This window comes from Sebastes fasciatus, chromosome 9 (assembly GCF_043250625.1).
Source record: "Sebastes fasciatus isolate fSebFas1 chromosome 9, fSebFas1.pri, whole genome shotgun sequence".
NCBI lineage: Eukaryota > Metazoa > Chordata > Actinopteri > Perciformes > Sebastidae > Sebastes > Sebastes fasciatus.
The window spans coordinates 13,916,521-13,938,492 of NC_133803.1; the positions used below are offsets into that span (position 1 = coordinate 13,916,521).

General features: G+C 39.4%; 2 protein-coding genes across 4 annotated transcripts; one reads left to right on the top strand and one right to left on the bottom strand.

Annotated features, from left to right (window-relative positions):
* The first annotated feature begins 1,265 nt into the window (after positions 1–1,265).
* On the top strand, positions 1,266–4,420 carry ikzf5 (IKAROS family zinc finger 5). Its single transcript, XM_074646158.1, has 4 exons — positions 1,266–1,610; positions 1,704–1,881; positions 3,013–3,186; positions 3,267–4,420. Exons 2-4 carry the CDS (start codon positions 1,749–1,751, stop codon positions 4,229–4,231), a joined length of 1,272 nt encoding a protein of 423 aa, XP_074502259.1. The 5' UTR covers positions 1,266–1,610; positions 1,704–1,748; the 3' UTR covers positions 4,232–4,420.
* Positions 4,421–7,133: 2,713 nt separating this feature from the next.
* LOC141773953 (CUB and zona pellucida-like domain-containing protein 1) lies at positions 7,134–20,419 on the bottom strand. 3 transcript variants are annotated; one of them, XM_074646154.1, is made up of 22 exons: positions 20,341–20,413; positions 20,072–20,131; positions 18,489–18,633; positions 18,182–18,378; positions 16,954–17,052; positions 16,677–16,715; positions 16,468–16,566; positions 16,223–16,264; positions 16,038–16,136; positions 14,779–14,817; positions 14,571–14,669; positions 13,817–13,855; positions 13,609–13,707; positions 12,187–12,225; positions 11,937–12,077; positions 11,608–11,752; positions 10,821–11,026; positions 9,759–9,934; positions 9,407–9,637; positions 9,166–9,326; positions 7,424–7,668; positions 7,134–7,301 (listed from the first exon to the last, which is right to left on the bottom strand). In XM_074646154.1, exons 1-22 carry the CDS (start codon positions 20,390–20,392, stop codon positions 7,255–7,257), a joined length of 2,499 nt encoding a protein of 832 aa, XP_074502255.1. In that variant the 5' UTR covers positions 20,393–20,413; the 3' UTR covers positions 7,134–7,254. The 3 variants fall into 3 exon arrangements, with proteins under 3 accessions (XP_074502255.1, XP_074502258.1, XP_074502256.1); XM_074646157.1 differs by lacking the exon at positions 14,779–14,817 and having other exon boundaries at positions 14,571–14,712; positions 20,341–20,419; XM_074646155.1 differs by lacking the exon at positions 12,187–12,225 and having other exon boundaries at positions 11,937–12,120; positions 20,341–20,419.
* Positions 20,420–21,972: the final 1,553 nt, after the last annotated feature.

The following is a 21,972-nucleotide window of genomic DNA, read 5'->3' on the forward strand; positions in this document are numbered from 1 at the left end:
GTTTTGCTATTTATTGGTATGTGTTTGAGTAAAATTAAAATGTTTGTTATATTCTATAAACTACTGACAACATTTCTCCCAAATTTCAAATAAAAATATTGTCATTTAGAGCATTTATTTGCAGAAACTTACAAACTGGTCAAAATAACAAAAAAGATGCAGTGTTTTCAGATCTGGAATAATGCAAAGAAAACAAGTTCATATTCATTTTTAAACAACACAATACTAATGTTTTAACTTAGGAAGAGTTCAGAAATCAATATTTGGTGGAATAACATTGATTTACAATCACAGCTTTCATGCGTCTTGGTCAATGTTCCCGAACTCTGAGGAGTGTTTTTTCCAGCAGGACAATGCTCCATGCCACACAGCCAGGTCAGTGAAGGTGTGGATGAAGGACCATCAGATCAGGACCCTGTCATGGCCAGCCCAATCTCCAGACCTGAATCCCATTGAAAACCTCTGGAATGTGATCAAGAAGAAGGTGGATGGTCACAAGCCATCAAACAAAGCCCAGCTGCTTGAATTTTTGCGCCAGGAGTGGCATAAAGTCACCCAACAGTAATGGGAAAGACTGGTGGAGAGCATGCCAAAACGCATGAAAGCTGTGATTGTAAATCAAGGTTATTCCACCAAATATTGATTTCTGAACTCTTCCTAAGTTAAAACATTAGTATTGTGTTGTTTAAAAATGAATATGAACTTGTTTTTGTTTGCATTATTCCAGATCTGAAAACACTGCATCTTTTTTGTTATTTTGACCAGTTGTCATTTTCTGCAAATAAATGCTCTAAATGACAATATTTTTATTTGAAATTTGGGAGAAATGTTGTCAGTAGTTTATAGAATAAAAACAAAAATGTAATTTTACTCAAATACATACCAATAAATAGTAAAACCAGAGAAACTGATAATTTTGAAGTGGTCTCTTAATTTTTTCCAGGGCTGTAGTTTTAGGATTGACTGGTGTACAAACGAGTGCTTCAGTCTAACCTCATTAAATCGTGCAACCACATGCTCATATGTTGTTGATATGTGTATAACCTTGGAAAAACATCAATAAACACTAAAGTGGAAAAAAAAATAAAAAAATGTTGAATGTTTTGTCGATTTCATAATATTAAGGTTCCTATTTGGATACCTGTATTTACTATCACTATGAGTAGGAACCTTTCTTCGGTGGATTGAGGTTGTGGGCGGGGACGGTTTTCACGGCTACACACTCAATGAACTTTCACCCCTCCAACTGGTGTATTGTTGTGATTGAACAGGTTGTCTCTGCGTGTGATAGCAGCTCAGTGACTCGACGGAGAAACATTAACAACTAGTGCTCCTTGAGGATTTACTGAAACGCGTACAGACGATGTAAACAACGAGCAGCGCTGTTGACAAAGATGCTTCCTCCTCCAAGATAAGCTAAAGTGAGCTGCGAGGCTAAAGCAGAGTACGCAGCTTTGGTAACAACATGACGGTGATGAGGAGCGGTGTGTAGCAGCAGACCAGACTGCATCAGAGCTGCTTCTCACTCATCCAGGAGATCATCCTGTCTTTGTGTCTGGATACACTCAACCAAGCTGGTTGCATTCAATCCACAAGTTATCTTCCCAGAGGTGAGTCTAACATCAGTAAGATAACGTTGATGATGGTGATGCTTTGAGTTTTTCTAATCTGGTTGGTTGTATGTGTTTTTATCATATCTTCAGTAATTCAAGTCAATAGTGTTGGACATTTGCACCACTTCTCTTCAAATGGGTGAGGAAAAGCCAGACACGCTTGACTTTGTGAAGGATTTCCAGGAGTATCTGAGCCAGCAGACTCAGCATGTCAACATGATATCAGGCTCCGTCAGCGGCGTCAAGGAGGCGGACGAGCTGCCACCAGGTAAACAATGGGGCTATGTGTCATTTACAACCTTTCTGTGCAAATCAGCAGCTTTTAAGGCGTCTGGATTGTGCTGCAATTTGAGTTTAAAGGTCCCATATCGTGCTCATTTTCAGGTTCATACATTCATTTTGTTTTTCTACTAGAATATGTTTACATGCTGTAATGTTAAAAAAAAACACTTTATTTTCCTCGTACTCTGTCTGAATATACCTGTATTCATTTCAACGGCATTGCGTTGCTAGGCAACAGTTTGGGTTCATGTTCACTTCCTGTCAGCTGATGTTATTTACATACACTGCAACCAGGAAATAAACTGGGGACACATTTAGAATATTTACGTTTAAAACTGTGTAATGGTGTAAATATTTTATACTCGTGACATCACAAATGGACAGAAATCCTGACGGCTTGTTTCAAAATGCACAATTTCTAAATATGGGCTGTGTGTATTTCTCCATATATTGAGCATTTTTGATAGTTCATCAGTATTTATAAAGCACTTCTTTATAATATAAAAGACCTGAAAATCTCACTTTTTACAATATTGGACCTTTAAGTTTAAGACAAACTGCTGACAGATGCACCTATAAGTATTATCTGATATCTGACTTCAGATATTTAACAAAATTTGCAATCAGGCATGGTCATCCTTCAATAACTCTGATAAATCAGTTTGTTAAATGATTGGTCGTTTTGTTTTAATATCACTTTCCTTTTTGTATTGCATAGTATTTTGAAGGTCGACAAGTGGAATTTCATTCATTCTCATTGTGCAATATCATTTTCCACTTGTGCAATCTTGTTAATAGTCTGTTTATTGTCAGTACTGTATATACTGCTCCTATTGTTATACTTCCTTCTATTTAAATGGTTCATATTTTCCCCACTGCGGCATTAATAATGGAATATCTTATCTTATCTTATCTTATATTACCACTCATTGTATGCAGTTCAGTACAAATGTAACTGAAGGTTTGGGCTACGTGTTACTTTATTTTTTTAAATGGAATGTCACTTGTTAATGAGATAAATATCTATCCCTCCTGAATATTTTTTTTCCTTAGTAAAGTATAATCAGAGTCATTTCATTTTATGAATTCTAAGTCCTGCTAATGTTCCCGTATGCAGACTGCAGTCAGAATGGACTGGATCACCCCTCAGTGGACATGTCACTGGAGGACAACTCAGGGATCCTGGTGGATGGTTTTGAGAGGACCTACGACGGCAAGCTCAAATGCCGCTACTGCAACTATGCCACCAGAGGCACGGCAAGACTCATTGAGCACATCCGAATTCACACAGGTAAGTATTAATAGTTCATTTTCAGGGGATGACATGTTGACATTGTTTTGTTATTCACCCTGTTTTCCTCAATTAAACAGGAGAGAAACCTCACCGCTGCCACCTCTGCCCATTTGCTTCGGCCTACGAGCGCCACCTGGAGGCCCACATGCGATCGCACACGGGCGAGAAGCCTTATAAGTGCGAGCTGTGCTCTTTCCGCTGCAGCGATCGCAGCAACTTGTCGCACCATCGCCGTCGACGCCACAAACTCCTGCCGATGAAAGGCGCCCGCTCGCTTTCCCACAAGAAGATGCTGAGTGTTTTGCAGAAGAAGGCCAGCTCGCTGGGCTACGGCCGCCGACTCCTCATCAACTTCAGCCCCCCTTCTATGGTGGTGCACAAGGCGGACAATGTGAACGACTTCTCCCATGAGCTGCCCCACTTACGCCAGGAGACGTATGATAATCAGGGTCGCTCGGTCGAGGAAGGGCACTCCACAAATCAAAATCACCATCACCACGATATGGTTATGGATAACCCCCTGAATCAGCTGTCGACCCTGGCGGGCCAGTTGGCCAGCCTCCCTTCAGAGTCCCAGAACCAGACTCAACCTCCCATGTCTCCAGGAGCAGAGTCTATCGTCGACGAGAAGCCCTTCCTTATCCAGCAGCCCCACCCTGCCACAGCTCCGGTGGCTGTCTCAGCCAGCATGGTCCATGCCTCCTCCTCTTCCCCAATCACTCCAGAGCCACGGGCTCCTCCTCACAGCAGTTGCAGCCCTGGAAGGGGACCCTGCAGCGAGCACAGCGGGCGCACCAGTACCCCAAGCATCTCCAACAGCCAACCCAGTACGCCGGCCCCAGGCCTGTCCGTCCCACTCCAGGACCCCCACATGCTGCACCACTGCCAGCACTGTGACATCTACTTCCCCGACAACATCCTCTACACCATCCACATGGGCTGCCACGGTTACGAGAACCCATTCCAGTGCAACATCTGCGGCCACAAGTGCAAGAGCAAGTACGACTTTGCCTGCCACTTTGCCCGCGGGCAGCACAAGTGACGGGCGAACGAGGAAAACTTTGAAAGGACTTTTAACGGACAGCCTTGTTTTATTAATTCCATAGTAATTTTATTTATTGGTCTTTTACTTGGCCTTGATGTAGCCTATAGCCTTTGAAAGTTGTACTTATAAAATGTCAACATTCAGATGGTTTCATTTTGTATAATTAAAGGTGCCCATTCAAGTGTATTATAAAGGGATGATCAGTATTTTCAACAGGTTGAGAATTTATTTGGGGTGTCATCACAGAAAATCAGATCTCAGAAAAACAACTTCCCTACTTAGCCAAAGTTATTAACCTTATTTATTACAAGGTTTTGTTGAATACTCAATTCTGATTGGTGAATCACGGCGTTCTACGGTCTGTTATTTCTTTATAGCAGACCGTTGCTATGAATAGCAGACCGTTGCTATGGGCGCAGTTCTGATGTCGGACTCTACCGGACCGTTTTTGTGTCAAAATGTTGATTTCTTAAGCAAGTAGCCGTGTAATAAGCGGGATAATGTACAGCTAGCGGGTCATCGTTGTGAAATAAACCCCTTCAGGGCGATTGAAGACCCCTCTGCATCGCCATGTCGGGTTTATTTCACAACAATGAAATAAAGGCCCTTAATGTAATAGGTTACTAAATTCACAATACTCCTTGAATTTTGTTTGCCTGTTGGGTTTGCTTTTTGAAAAGACGTAGCTCAAAAATGGATTTCTGTTCATACGTCGGAGCTTCTCTTCAGTATGTGAGTTTAACATTTCAAATTTGTCTTTCAAATGCAACACCATGCAACACTAAGGTGGCAAAATCAAATAGGTACAATTGTATACAGTTTATATGGCCTCGTATCGGGCTGAGGTGAATGACAACCAGTGGCTACTGGAAGGAATTCATTCAGCAATCTAAAAACAACTTTTGAATTACCTCAGAAAATAGTCAATACTAATGTTGCACATACAGGACGTGATGTGAAGTAGAATGACTAACAGAATACAGGTGTGATCCTTTTCAGTAAAGTGATAACACTCATAAACTCACACTGCAAATCGTCTCACACTCTCAAAAACATGTCCCTTTATCAAAAAGACAGGAAACCAAATAAATTTTCAACCCTCCTGGATCTCTATCTAAAGATTACTCTGATGATACCGACACAGGAGTGAAACTGTTGGCCTAGAGTGATCTTACTTAAGCCTTGTTGAAATTATTTCAGTGCTTGGTGCATTACTACTATTTCTTTGCAGTGCCTGACATAGTCACTTTCTTGTGTGTCCAAGATAGAGAGGACTGTTACTTCGAAGATGAATAGATATTATTTACAATATCCTCTTCCTACTGTAATGAATAGGCCCAGAACCTTAGAAGAAAACATTTTGGCCGTTGTGGTTTTCTGTGGTAGCCATGATTATTTTTAGGGATGCACCGATCCGACTTGTTCAGCCCCCATACAGATACGTGGGCTTTGGATATTGGCCGATACCGAGTACCGATCTAATACCATAATAATAATGAATTAATAGTCTGTATGCCTCACTGTGTGGAAGTGACTGGGATCATCCTATTCTGTCAAAGGCAGCATCAGGCTGGACTTAAACATTGTTTTCCTAACTTTGTAAAACAAAATGTATCAAATACATAGATATACATTTTTAGTATTGTAATTACTATTATTCAAATAATAAACCGTAAACCAGCAACTTGGTAAAAAAAAAAAAAAAAAATTAACAAGGATTACAATTCAAGTGTGAACATTTTTAATGCAGCCACAAACTGGTTAAAACTTAAAAATAAATCCAAATTCCAGTATATAATGTATATATATATATATGTATATTTCAGAATTGAAATGAATAGATTGGCCCCATTTTCACCGATACCGGATCCAGCTATTTGAGTCAGTATCGTCCCGATATCTGATCTGGTATCGGTATCGGTGCATCCCTAATTTTGTTTTTGCCAAAATTCTGCTCCATGAATGCTGCTAAGAAACTTTCGAATCAAAACTATATGGATGGCATCCACAGTAAAACCTGGCCAAACTATATGTCTATGTTTTTTGGTCAGCCAGCTCAGTTGTCAAGCTAGATTTTGTAGAAGCCGGGTTGTTTTGAAGTTCCTTCACACAGTGCCCTTCCTAGACCAGCATAATGGTAACTTCACTCGTTTTGTTAAAAGGGTTTTGCCTATCCTTTTAATCACATCATGTCACGTTCTGATGTTTTGATATTGTATGAAGTCACTTTGATATCCAGTATCTCCGTGTTTAGGACAGAATCACCAAGTCTTGTGTCTCATGTGAACACTTTTTTTCAGAATTGCCACGTAGCACCGGGGATGCCACGTTTTTAGCCTTTGTGATAACACACGCTGAGACTCCCCCGTTCGTCTGATGGATCCCAGTGCTTTTCTGAATATTTACTGAGTATTGTATTCTGAGTCGTTGAATAGATGTTCAGTGTCAAAAAAGCAAAATCATCAAGTAAAGACTGCTACTTTAGCAAGATTGTTCTTTGTCTTGGGTACTGTTGTCTGTTGCTTAGCAACATGCGTGAAGAACATAGTTACTGTTGTTAGGACCACATCCTTGTTGCCATGCTTACCAGTAACAGGGGCATCCAGTAATGACTGCCTTATGTTCTCTCAGTGTGTCGTAGGTTCATAGGTAATGGTGAATGTTGCAGCCTGTTGGCGATCACTCTCTCCCTCTGGGATGGCAAATCATTTTATCGTGAGATGATTAATCTTACTAATTTATAAGTAAAGTGTTTTATAACTGAGTTTCACTTTGTCTTTTGTCTTCATTTTTCTCCATCTTCTTTGCATTCAAGAGCAGAAATCAATAACTGATATTTGTATTTGTTAATATTTCATGTTCTTTTTAAGAGTGATGTAATGAAACACACAAACACAGATTGTCTTTTGAGGATGCTTTTAATCAAGTATTGAGATAAAGAGAAAAGGAATAGATAGTATGATTAAATGTCATAATGAGCTGTAATGAAGAAGATTGAAGCTGCTTATTGCAGAATCAAGTTAAGCCTTGTCCTGCTTTGGAGTCTCTTCTTCCTTTTTTTCAGGCTCTGGCGAAGAGAAATAGTGAAATTAGTTTTATTGTATTGTTTTCTTTTCTTACTGCTAACCTAATATAAGTCTTCACTTCATCCACTATTGGTATCACAACCAAGTACAAATGGCTACAGACCTTTGAGTTGGATGGGACCCAGGACCAGAGTTTCGCTGTCGTGTTCTGACCCCAGGTCTCTGGCCACACGTCTGTGGCAGCCACGGCGGCAGCGGGAATTGTAGTCGGAGGCCTGGCATACCAGGACCTTGCACTGGATGTACACCGACTCTGTGGCTCGCAGGAACTGGAAGGCCTTAAATGTGAAACGGGCGAAGGCATTGGTGCCAGAGCTGTAGGCCCGGTAGGTGTTGTCCACAGAACATCTAAAGGTGAAACAGAGACAGTGTTACTGGACAGTACTAGTGCTGTGAATATGTGAGGTTAACAGAAGAGCATAGTCTTTATCCTTATATTTGGCAGTGGTAAAAAGGAAGTATTCAGATGCCTTACTTAATACCACAATGCAAAAATACTCCATTACAAGTAAAACTCCCACAATCAAAGTCATACTTAAGTGAAAGCACAAAAGTATCATCAGCAAAATGCTTTTAACACCAGTTAAAAAACAGATTTGCTACACATATTTATATTGTAGTTCTTTGGACTTTACAAGGGAAATTTCTCTTTGGTAAAACTGCTAATAACCCATAGACACCTGAAAAGTGACAAGAGGCCCCAACTGCTTTTATTTATTTATTTATTTAATTTAACCAGCAGCAAAGACTCCTTAAGATTAAAAATCTCTTTTACAAGAGTGTCCTGGTCAAGATAGGCAGCAGCGCTGTTAAATGGCTGCAGACATAAAACAAACAACAATTTAAAATGAAGGCAAAGACAAATTACAGAATCTTAAGGTATCAAAAGAAACATTCATCTTCATTCAAAAGATCTACAGCCAGGTATGCTTGCTTCAAGTTCCAAGTCTTTTAGAAGCACTTTATAGACATTCAATGAGAAGAGGGAGCAGCATACTTGAATTTCTTTTTTCCCAGTTCAGAACGGACTTTGGGGACAGTTAATAGGATTAAATCCTGGTAGCGAAGACAGTAGCTTCCCGTACTTTTTTTGAAGGATGTAAATTCGTTGGTAAGATGAAGCAGACCAAGAATAGCCTTATAAATAAGATTATGCCAGTGGTTCGGTTTACGGGTGGACAAGGCAACCCCGAGCACACAAAGAGCAATGGTGTGTAAGGGCTTTAAAATTCGTAATAAATCTCAGCGCTCCAGTGCTGCTGACAGTATCCAGCGTGTGTAGGCTTTGAGAAGATGCATGCATGTATATAACATCCCCATAGTCCAGCACAGACATAAAGGTGTCAGCGACGAGTCTCTTTTTGGCCTCGAAGGAAAAGCAAGACTTGTTTCTAAAATAAAACCCCAAGTTTTTTCATCAGCTGCTGAATGTGAGGCTTAAAAACACTGAGAATCATCAATAACAATTCCAAGATACTTGTAGCCCTTCTTCTGTGATTTATAATCTTAATCTGTAAAGTAACTAGTGACTATAGTTGTAAAAATAAATGGAGTAGAGTAAAAAGTACAATATTTCCATCTGAAATGTAGTAGAATATAAAGTATAGCAGAAAATGGAAATACTCAAGCACCTCAAAATTGTACTTACTTAAATATACTTAAGTACAATTCTTCAGTAAATGTACTTAGTTACTTTCCACTGATGATATTTGGTGGCATTCACTGATTCAGCATTAATCACACAAATCCACCAGTTCTTATTGTTGTTCTTAACAGGAGTGAGTTACTTAATCTAACGATCACAGCTTGTGGGGAGCAATGAAGCAAAGCGCACTCTCATCTTACCCGTTGCGGACCAGGTAGTAAGGTCTGGTGTGGAAATCATGGGGCGATGGTGAGGTCACACAGGTGTCAAGAAAGAGGACCAGGGAGCTGTCACCCCTCCTCAGGTCCACTTGGACATACAAGTTCTGGTTGAGTGTCACCTCGTAAGGGACTTGAGTCACCTGAGAGTGTAAAAGCAAAACGTCAGCATGGCATGTAAGTCTTTGCAGTAGGGATTTTCTGCACAAACACCTGGATGCACCTTGTAGTAGAAGCCGCTGGATGTGTAGAAGTCCATGCTGGTATTGAATCTGCCTGTTCCTGTAATGCTGCTGTTGTCATGATGACGGACAACGTACATGATCTGGGCCACTGAGTCCTGCTCCATCCGACAGCCCACGTTCAACTTAAGGTGAGACTGGCGTGTGATCTCTCCGGAGCTGGAGGTGTAGGCACGGATGGTGTTGGTGTACACAACTCTGCCATTCTCAAACTGTTCAAGGTAGGATATGTTGGAAAAAGGTCACACTCTCTCTCTTCTTACCATCGTAGTAATTTGTATCAGGAAGTACTGTATGTTGTTAATGTTTTTCAGAAGGTGAGGAGTTGTTTACCTTTCGAACGTTGCCACAAGTGTTCATGGGGAAGTTGAAGACCACCTGATACCTGGAAACCTGGGGTCTGCAGTGCGGGTCATTCAGGTACAGACTCTGGCCGTCGTAGCCAAGAGAGCTCAGGTAAGTCCTCTCGATCACAATGTTCATGTTGTCCGAGGAACAGTCCACTCGACCTGACAAAGGCCAAGATATTTACAACAGCTTGAATTACTTTTAGGTTGAAGGTGTAAGATTACACAATGTTTAAATTTTTAGCCATGCCAGTGGTTTGGTTCTAGGGTCGGTCGGTCAGTTGGGTTGTCCACCACTTTGGTCCAGACTGAAACATCTCAACAAGTATTGAAAGGATTGCCGTGGACTTTTTGGTGAGGTTGACATTTGTGGTTTTGAATGAAATGCCTTGACATCTATTGGATGGATTGCAATGAAATTTGGTACTAACATTCATGTCCCCATCAGGATGAATTACAGTAACTCATTTGGCGAACGTGGTGAACATGCTTAAACATTGTCATTGTGAGCATGTTACCATTCTGATGTTCGCATTTAGCGCAAAGCACCGCTGCGCCTAAGTACAACCTCACAGAGCTGCTAGTGTGGCTGTAGATTCGTAATCTTGTGGTTTGATTTACCACCTGACAAAAGAGGAAATGGGATGTAGGCTACTATTAGAAAGGAGTTTAAACTCTGGAATAGTGTGTAACATTTTAGTGAATTTATCTGCAGAAATGGAATACCACGGTTTTGCACTCGGCAGCTCCCGTTACCGCAGTCTTGGAAAGGGAGGAGTGAGCGGAGGGGTACTCAGTTGGCCGCAATCTGTAATGCTGCCAAATCCTATTCACTGTACCTTTTAAAGGGGTAATGATTGTTTTGCTCTTCAGTTAATTTGGAGGAATCAAAAGAGACGGATTAAAAAACAGAACGGCCAAAATCGAAGCAGCAGAGGTCCCTGGTATGCGAACAAAGTTCCAAAAATGATGGAACCTACATCACCACCAATGCAACCAATACCATCTTTTTGTTAGACCCTCCCTATTAAATCTACCATACATGTACCTGAGCTTGGTGACAGAGAGCTAATGTAGTCAGCACTGAACCCTCGGCCGACCACAGAACCATCAGTCCGGAAGAGCACAGTCAAGTAGTTGGAGGTGGAGTAGAAAGTACTCAGACTGTTGTTGCACACTTTCCCAAGATATCGTGAGCCAGTAGACGGCCCATCGTAGATTCCAATATAGTCACAGGAGCAGCAGTTCTCCAATCTGTTTTTTTAAAAAGATCATAAAAAACATAAATTAATAACTTATTGAAGCAAAACTCCCCAAATATTTCCATTGTGTCTTTTGGTGCCTTCAAATGGGGTCAGAAATGGCGGAAGCCATGGAAGTTAATTATTCGGTACATAATAAGTTAATATATTGTAATTTTAGTTGTATATTTTTTTCTTCGCAATTTTATAATAGGTTTGAGGTAGATGTTGATATTTCCAGCAGCCTCATCTTTTTACTTTGTCCTTATGCCTTTGCATTTACTACATTATGTTACCCACTTGCGACAGTAACGTTAACATTGCCGTTGCTTAGCAGCGGTGTTCTCACGAATTAACAACTTGAACGCCAAGCATATTGGGTACACGACTTCCCATGTTGTAAATACGAGTTCACGAGTTTCATTTGAAGGCACCAATTGATGATTATCAATTTAGAGTCCTCCACAACTTAATAATGTTCTCGATTACTGTATGTAATTTCTGTCATCACATAATTTCACCATTTGTAATTTACATAACAATGCTGCTAATTTATACGAAAGATCTCCAAAAAGCAGCCTATTGTTCACTCACTGCAGGTACGTGAATGACAGGAAGATTCTTTGGTCATACGCAGCTCTGAGCTGCCAGACACAGTAGGCGTTGTCTTGGTAGTGGTTGGGGTGGTTCGGGCTGGAGAAGGTACCAGAGCCAAACAGATGGCCTCCACAGGGGTTTGCTAAAGGTGGACAACATAACACGAGTGTCATGGCAGTGAATTGTATTCGCAGCAGGCTCATGTTGCATACTGAGGATCCTACCTGTGGCTGGAGGGTTAGTTGTGGTTGGAATGTTAGTTGTGACTTGGCAGTAGGCTGTTGGAAAAAAAAACATGGGTTTCAGTATCACTTTTTGGTGGAAACTGTGATCAAAGTTTTCTGAGCTTTGAGTGACACGATACGTACAGTAGTAGTCGTTACAACAGTTGCCATAGTATCGGCAAGAGCTTGAGCAGGAGCAGCTTCCCATGCTATATCCGCAGTTGTAACGACATGAGGGCTGACCTGAGAGACACGGGAGAGTACAGTAGAAAGACATTTCAGTAATCTGTCCTGCTAGCTGAATAAATGATGGGCCGGTTTATTCCCATATACTCTAGAGAGGTTTTCATACCTGTGGTTGGTGCGACGGTTGAAGTACGGCTGCAGTAAGCTACATGACAAAGAGAGGAGAATCAAATTATTACAATCTTTTACACCTTATTACTGATACACCTGTTGTTTGTTCTGCAACTGTGAACAAAATAAAATGAATTCCACCATGTCCATATTGTTATCCAATCAGTTTGCAGTTCTTTTAAATCAGCAGCAAGTATAATTGGAGCAAATATGATTAAAAAAAGTTATTTTTATAAAACAGTCACTATATCCTGACAGTAGTGCATGAGACAGATAATCTAAATCATGTGCCTGTGTGTCCTCCGGTGCTCCTAATGGCATCTGCAAGATTTCCCAGACCGGAGGAAAACAACCAATCAGAGCCGAGCTGGAGCCTTGCCGTCTCTCAGAACACTTGAATTACAATATGCTGAAAGGTTATTATGGAATTTTTGCCCTATGATGCCAAAAATATTCTGCCTACTGCAGGTTTAACTAATGTCCCTTTGGTTTAGCGTTCAGAAAGATCTCCCACTGCGTGTCCTCACCCCAACATCCTGTTTCAACAGGAAATACATCATATGTCATATCATAGTCAATTTCTATGGAAACGTTGAATAATAATTCAGTAAATTAATTTATGAAGGTCTTGGTTGAGAAATAATATTAGTGCATTTCAGTGTGACGCAAGATGCTTTTCGGTAGAAGTTGTCATCATAGCGTGCAGCGGCTTCTCCGCTGAGCTTTGAGGGACATTATACTTACCATTGTAGTCATAACAACAGTTTCCTTGGTATCGGCAAGAGCTTGTGCAGGAGCAGCTACCCTGGTAACTGCCGCATTTGTTTCGACATGTGTTATAATCTGAGAGAGAGAGAGTATTAAAACATTTCAGTAATTGTTAATATGTTTTATTCTTCCACATGTAGGTTGTTGAGAGGTTTTCTTACGTGTGGTCGGTCTAACAGGCTGAGGGGTTGACAGGCAGGTAGCTACATGACATAGGAAAGAGATAATTATAATCTTTTACACCTCTACTTACTGTGTGAAACAAACATTATCACTTGTTCTTTATTCTGCGACTGTAAACAGAAACACACCGTGCCCGTGTGAGCACTGAGGGATTTGACTGCCTACTGCAGGTTTAACTAATGTCCCTTTGGTTTAGCGTTCAGAAAGATCTCCCACTGCGTGTCCTCACCCCAACATCCTGTTTCAACAGGAAATACATCATACTAAGAGGAGTAGAAGATTGTATCACTGTACAGTCAATTTCTATGGAAACGTTAGATAATAATTCAATGAATTCATTTATGAAGGTCTTGGTTGAGGAATAATATCAGTGCATTTTAGTGTGATGCGAGATGCTTTTCGTTATAAATTGTGATCATAGTGTGCAGCGGCTTCTCTGCTGAGCTTTGAGTGACACAATACGTACAGTAGTAGTCGTAACAACAGTTGCCATTGTATCGGCAAGAGCTTGAGCAGGAGCAGCTTCCCATGTACCTTCCGCAGTTGTAACGACATGAGGGCTGACCTGAGAGACACGGGAGAGTACAGTAGAAAGACATTTCAGTAATCTGTCCTGCTAGCTGAATAAATGATGGGCCGGTTTAATCCCATATACTCTAGAGAGGTTTTCATACCTGTGGTTGGTGCGACGGTTGAAGTACGGCTGCAGTAAGCTACATGACAAAGAGAGGAGAATCAAATTATTACAATCTTTTACACCTTATTACTGATACACCTGTTGTTTGTTCTGCAACTGTGAACAAAATAAAATGAATTCCACCATGTCCATATTGTTATCCAGTCAGTTTGCAGTTGTTTTAAATCAGCAGTAGGTAGAATTGGAGCAAATATGATTAAAAAAAGTTATTTTTATAAAACAGTCACTATATCCTGACAGTAGTGCATGAGACAGGTAATCTAAATCATGTGCCTGTGTGTCCTCCGGTGCTCCTAGTGGCATCTGCAAGATTTCCCAGACCGGAGGAAAACAACCAATCAGAGCCGAGCTGGAGCCTTGCCGTCTCTCAGAACACTTGAATTACAATATGCTGAAAGGTTATTATGGAATTTTTGCACTATGATGCCAAAAATATTCTGCCTACTGCAGGTTTAACTAATGTCCCTTTGGTTTAGCATTCAGAAAGATCTCCCACTGTGTGTCCTCACCCCAACATCCTGTTTCAACAGGAAATACATCATACTAAGAGGAGTAGAAGATTGTATCACTATGGAAACATTAGATAATAATTCAATGAATTAATTTATGAAGGTCTTGGTTGAGGAATAATATCAGTGCATTTTAGTGTGATGCGAGATGCTTTTCGTTATAAATTGTGATCATAGTGTGCAGCGGCTTCTCTGCTGAGCTTTGAGTGACACGATACGTACAGTAGTAGTCGTAACAACAGTTGCCATTGTATCGGCAAGAGCTTGAGCAGGAGCAGCTTCCCATGTACCTTCCGCAGTTGTAACGACATGAGGGCTGACCTGAGAGACACGGGAGAGTACAGTAGAAAGACATTTCAGTAATCTGTCCTGCTAGCTGAATAAATGATGGGCCGGTTTATTCCCATATACTCTAGAGAGGTTTTCATACCTGTGGTTGGTGCGACGGTAGAAGTACGGCTGCAGTAAGCTACATGACAAAGAGAGGAGAATCAAATTATTACAATCTTTTACACCTTATAACTGATACACCTGTTGTTTGTTCTGCAACTGTGAACAAAATAAAATGAATTCCACCATGTCCATATTGTTATCCAGTCAGTTTGTAGTTGTTTTAAATCAGCAGTGGGTAGAATTGGAGCAAATATGATTAAAAAAGGTTATTTTTATAAAACGGTCACTCTATCCTGACAGTAGTGCATGAGACAGGTAATCTAAATCATGTGCCTCTGTGTCCTCCGATGTCCTCCGGTGCTCCTAATGGCATCTGCAAGATTTCACAGACCGGAAGAAAACAACCAATCAGAGCCGAGCTCGAGCCTTGCCGTCTCACTCGCAAACTCCGATCAAACGATCAAACTAGGCAGCGTTGATCAAATATTAATTAATATTCTGTTACTGTAATGCCTATTTCTCACCTCAAATGTTTTCAGAAACATCTTGTAGTGTACTGTTTAGCTGTAAAATGAGAACGTGTGTGACCCGACAGCCATGTTGAGATCAGTTGAGGAAATACCAAGCACCGCCCACCAGCTGGTACAAACCTTCTCATTTAACAGCTAAACACTACAAGATGTTTCTGAAAACATTTGAGGAGAGAAATAGGCATTAACGTAACAGAAAATTGATTCATATTTGATCAGCGCTGCCTAGTTTGACCGTTTGATTGGAGTTCGCGAGTGATTGACAGCTGCCTCCGTTGAATGAACAACCAATAGGAACGCTCTCTCTCTGAAATGACCTGTGATTGGTCAAAGTCTCCCGTCACAGGCTAGATTTTCTAAAGTCTGAAAACCGAGCGATGAGGAGGTGCAGAAGACTAGTTTTCTCTCAGAACACTTGAATTACAATATGCTGAAAGGTTATTATGGGATTGTTGCCCAATGATGCCAAAAATATTCTGCCTACTGCAGGTTTAACTAATGTCCCTTTGGTTTAGCGTTCAGAAAGATCTCCCACTGCGTGTCCTCACCCCAAACATCCTGTTTCAACAGGAAATACATCATATATCATATCATAGTCAATTTCTATGGAAACGTTGAATAATAATTCAGTAAATTAATTTATGAAGGTCTCGGTTGAGGAATAATATTAGTACATTTCAGTGTGACGCAAGATGCTTTTCGGTAGAAGTTGTCATCATAGCGTGCAGCGGCTTCTCCGCTGAGCTTTGAGGGACATTATACTTACCGTTGTAGTCATAACAACAGTTTCCTTGGTATCTGCAAGAGCTTGTGCAGGAGCAGCTACCCTGGTAACTGCCGCATTTGTTTCGACATGTGTTATAATCTGAGAGAGAGAGAGTATTAAAACATTTCAGTAATTGTTAATATGTTTTATTCTTCCACATGTAGGTTGTTGAGAGGTTTTCTTACTTGTGGTCGGTCTAACAGGCTGAGTGGTTGGCAGGCAGGTAGCTACATGACATAGGAAAGAGATAATTATAATCTTTTACACCTCTACTTACTGTGTGAAACAAACATTATCACTTGTTCTTTATTCTGCGATTGTAAACAGAAACACACCATGCCCGTGTGAGCACTGAGGGATTTGACAGACTGATTCCTTCAGCAGGAGAGGGATGCTGAATTGCTATTGATTTGTTAAACTTGGCACTTACAGTGGTAGTCATAGCAACAGTTGCCATAGCGTTGACAAGAGCTTGAGCAGGAGCAGCTTCCCATGTTCCAGCCGCATTTGTTATAACACGAGGGCCGAGCTGTGAGACACAGGTTGACGTTTGACATTATATGTGTACATTATATGACAGTATATGTGTTACATATCAAGTACTTCAAGGTAAATTGTAGTTTAAAGGGTTTTACATACGTGTGACGTGAGGCCTCTGAGTAGTGGTTGGGCAGTAATCTACGATGACAGACGGAGAAAAATAAAGTTATTATTATAGTTAGCAATCCTTGTCTTACTGCATAATAAATTATAATACACCTAGTGTTTGTTTTGCAATCTTAAACAAAAAAAAAGGACAATGTCATGTATCATTGTCATCGCAGCATTACACTGGAATTTGACTGACTGATTGCTCCAGCGAGACATTTGCTGCAGAGGTTGTTAACACTGTTGATTTGTTAGACTTGGCACTTACAGTTGTAGTCATAGCAGCAGTTGCCATAGTATTGACAAGAGCTTGAGCAGGAACAGTTTCCCAGGTGCCGGCCGCAGTTGTAACGACATGAGGGCTGATCTGGGAGACAACGTTTACTTTATAGCAAGATTGCGTCAAATGAAAATGTACTTTTTACTTTAATGGAACTTTTACAGAGAGAGAATAAAATTACCTGGTTTTAATGCTATAGGCCTTTTTCACATAAGACATTTTTCACATGTCACAGTAGGAAAATAACAGGTGTAAATAATAAAATGAACCATGACTGAATTCCGTTTAGCTGCTTTGGTTTCAGGGTCCTGGTATTGTGCATGCTGGCACTCTTACTGGGACACCGCCATAATGTTATTATTCATACCTGTGGTTTTCCTACTATGACAAGTGTAGCAACTCATAATGTTATAACTGTGCATAAGGTAATACGTTTTTTATATTATGAAAACATTATTACATTATAAACTAAGAACAAAAAAGTTGAATAATGTAATAAATTCAGCACATAGTGTAATATTTAAATGTAATAGAAGCTCATAATGTAATAATCATCACATAATATAAGAAAACCATGAGCGCATAATGTAATAACAGTTTTGTGCATAATGTAATAAGTTTTTTATATTATGAGAACATTATTAAATTATAAACTGAGGAGAAAAAGGTGAATAATTTAATCAATTCAGCGCATAATGTAATAATTTCAATTTAGTAAAAGCTCATAATGTAATAATCAGCACATAATACAAGAAAACCATGAGCGCATAATGTAATAACAGTTTTGGGCATAATGTAATACATATTTATATTATGAAAACATTATTAAATTATAAACTAAGCACATAATGTAATAACTCATTACATTATGTACAAAACTGTTATTACATATGCTCATGGTTTTCTTATATTATGTGCTGATTATAACATAATGAGCATTTATTACGTTTAAATTATTACATTATTAAACTTTCTTTGTGCTTAGTTTATAATTTATTAATGTTCTCACAAAACTGTTAATTGAATTATTATTATTATAATTAATATTATAATTATTATTATTACATTTAAATTATTACATTATGCACAGTTATTACATTATGAGTTGCTAAAACAAGTCAAAATGTTGGCCTATTGAAATCCTAGATATCATTTAAATGGGGACACTGCATATTTTACAAAATACAGAAACATCTTCATAATCATTGTGACTTACCCACAGCCCAGAAGTTAGCATAAAATCCTCTTTCGCTCTGAATATTATCACTCGTGAAGTGCACAGTCAAAGCAGAACCAGTGGAGTGGAAGATGGTACTGTTCGTGCCACACAGTTTCCCCAGAAGCCTGCTACTGGTACTGGGGCCATCGTAGACGTAAACAGCATCATAAGCACAAGTTGCTTGATACTCTATGCTGTGATAAGGACAAAAGAATAACAGATGTATGAATTTAAGGCTACAGATGACACAGCAACAGTAGTTAGTGATCACAGGGATTCCTACAGCTGCAGAGCATATGCTTACTTTACATTAGAGAAGTGCAGCTTCACGGTTCCATTGCTTGGTGTGATGTACCATGTACAGGCTGCGTATGATGGGTATGCGTTTGGATAGTTGGGGCTGGTAAAAGTCCCCGTGCTGCCAAAAAAACGGCCACCACAGCGTACACCTGAAGAAACACAGGATCATGAAAAAAAAGAAATGACTCATAAAGAATGGAAAAAGAAATGTCTGGCAAGGTAAAATGAAAAGAATACAATTATACAAGTGAGAAACATAGTAATAAATAATAAAATTTTTGTGTGATACAGAGAATTCCAATATCATATTTTGACTAGGGCTGTCAATCCATTAAAATATTGAATCGCAATTAATCACACCTTACAGGTACCTTAAAGGGATATTTGCCAAGTATTTAATTCTCTTATCAACGTGGGAGTGGGTAAATATGCGTACTTCACAATAACACATTAAATGTATTAATGGAAATCAATTAACGGCACAAAACAATGACAAATATCATCAAGAAACCCTCACAGGTACTGCATTTAGCATAAACCCAACAGGCAACAACAGCTGTCAGTGTGTCAGTGTGCTGACTTGACTATGACTTGCCCCAAACTGCATATGATTATCATAAAATGTGCATGTCTGTAAAGGGGAGACTTGTGGGTACCCATAGAACCCATTTTCATTCACATATCTTGAGGTCAGAGGTCAATGGACCCCTTTGAAAATTGCCATGCCAGTTTTTCCTCACCAAAATTTAGCGCAAGTTAGGAGCTTTATTTAGCCTCCTTCCCAACAAGCTAGTATGTTGTTGGCTGGTACCAATGGATTCCTTGGGTTTCGTAATTTGATTTGACGCCAGTATCTTCACTCTAGTTTTAAAACTGAGCCCGCTAACCTAAAAATTGCAAGTTGCATTAATGCGTTATTATCGCGTTAACTTTGACAGTCCTAATTTGGATTTATGATGGGTAAGGAAACACACAAACTGCTTATTTTTAATCTGTCAAATTCTTCAATTATGTGAAATAATAAATAAACACATTTAGAAATATATTTAGTTTGAAGAAATTGAGTCTTTACGGTATCTATGCCAAATACATTTGATCTGTGTGATTATCTCTACTGAAAAAATGTTTACAATGATCAGTGATGCATACAGTCTGACGCATATGGACGTCGACACTTTGTCTCTCCATTAAATAGTGCAGCCTCTGTGTAACATGTAACCAGTGGAAGTATTGTATCGCGATTGCTGGTCTATACCAGACACTTATCAAGAACTATACATGTAAAAACAAAACATTTTGATATTAATTAGATCAAAATCAGAACCATGATCTGAAACTTAAAGGCAAGTATCAACACATTCTGTTACTCAGATCAAAAGACACCTTAGTTATCCTGATAATCAGATCTTTCCACTTTTTAATACACTCAGTAAACAGCTCTGATTTAGCTGAAACTGACTGAAACACACCAATCAAGCTATTCAGATAGAGACAGGGTAAGGCAAACAACATTTTGGATGTACGCAGGACAATTAAAATTAATCCATAGTTGCATTATTTTTTTTATTTTAGTGGAAGTTTTTGTACCTGGAGCACCTGGTGTTGCTGTTGGATCCATTTCGCCAGTTGTTTGGAAGCGATCAGCACCTGATGTTGTTGCTGGATTCATTTCGCCAGTTGTTTGGAAGCGTTCAGCACCTGATGAGTTATGAGAAAAACAAACAAACAGGACAAAAGGTCAGAGTACATAAGCCACTTAAAGACCAGAGACAGCACGGGTAACAACAGCCAGCCAAAAACCCATAATCCAAAAAACAAAGAGACAAACATAACAATAAGAAAATAGTGGACAATACCTTGCACTCCATGTGAGGCGATCACACCGCAGAGAACCAAGAGAGTCCACATGGCGAATTCGTTCACCTTCCAACCTGCTTCAGATGCTGAACATTTCAGCTTATATAACCAGACACTTTGATGTAGCACCCATAAAGTTTCTGATGCCACCAATAGTGATAGTGATAGATTACTCATTCATCACTGTGCATGAGAAAAACCACACTTGGTTAACCATCATAAAGCATGCACAAAGATTGTTCAGCTCTATAGCTTCAGGATGTGTTTTAAGATATTTGCTCAAGGCATACGGTTGAACTTCATGAGGGTTTTTGGGAACTTGCGAGTGAGCAAATAATAAAATGTCCACTATAATGATCATTCATGTGAAACTGACATCTGCTATGATAATTGAATATTGTCACCACGAGAATCCTGCTGCACCAGTTGCATTGTTTTAACAGTAAATAGTGTGAACATCGAATGTTTGTACATTATTAATGAAAAACTATAATTCTGATGTAGTTTTGTGTATGTTTAATCCTGTTTTAGCTTATAATTGTCCTGTGAACATGCACACATATACATGTTTATCAGATAATTTAATGATAAATGCAGCTGCAGAATATTCTTCACATTTCTTGGCAAATAATATCAGCAGTCAAATGCCAAAATTATATACATTCTCGGGCTGTCAATCGATTCAAATATTTAAACATGATTAATCGCATGATTGTCCATAGTGAAACTTGATTAATCACAAATAAATCACATATTTTTTATCTGTTCAAAATGTACCTTAAAGGGAGATTTGTCAAGTATTTAATACTTTTATCAACATGGGAGTGGGCAAATATGCTTGCTTTATGCAAATGTATGTATATATTTATTAGTGGAAATCAATTAATAACAACAAAACAATGACAAACATTGACGGGAAAAACCCTCACAGGTACTACATAAAAAATATGCTCAAATCAAAACGTTTCAAACTCAAGCCCAACAGGCAACAACAGCTGTCAGTGTGTCAGTGTGCTGACTTGACTATGACTTGCCCAAAACTGCATGTGATTATCATAAAGTGGGCATGTCTGTAAAGGGGAGACTCGTGGGTACCCATAGAACCCATTTTCATTCACATATCTTGAGGTCAGAGGTCAAGGGACCCCTTTGAAAATGGCAGTTTTCAAAAATGTAGCCTAAGTTTGGAGCACTATTTAGTTTTTTTCTTTAGTTTCTCTGTAGTTTCATATGATACCAATATCATCACTGTAGCTTTAGAACTTAGCCCGCTAAAACCTCTGAAGGATCGACTGTGTTAATTAAATGAGTTATTTGCGCTAACGTGTTATTATTGCGTTAACTTTGACAGCCCTAATACATTTATTTTTAACATTTTAGTCACATTGGTCCAGACTGAAATACTTAAACAACTGTTGATTTGATTACCATGACATTTTTAACAGACAATCATGGTGCCCAGAGGATGAATCCTACTGACTTTGGTGACTTTGATCCCCTGACTTTTCATCTAGCGCCACCAGCAGGTTGACATTGTGGTTTTCAATGAAATATGTCCACAAGATTTGGATGTATTGCTATGAGATTTAGTACAGACATTCATGCCAACCTCACATAGACTGTATATCAGA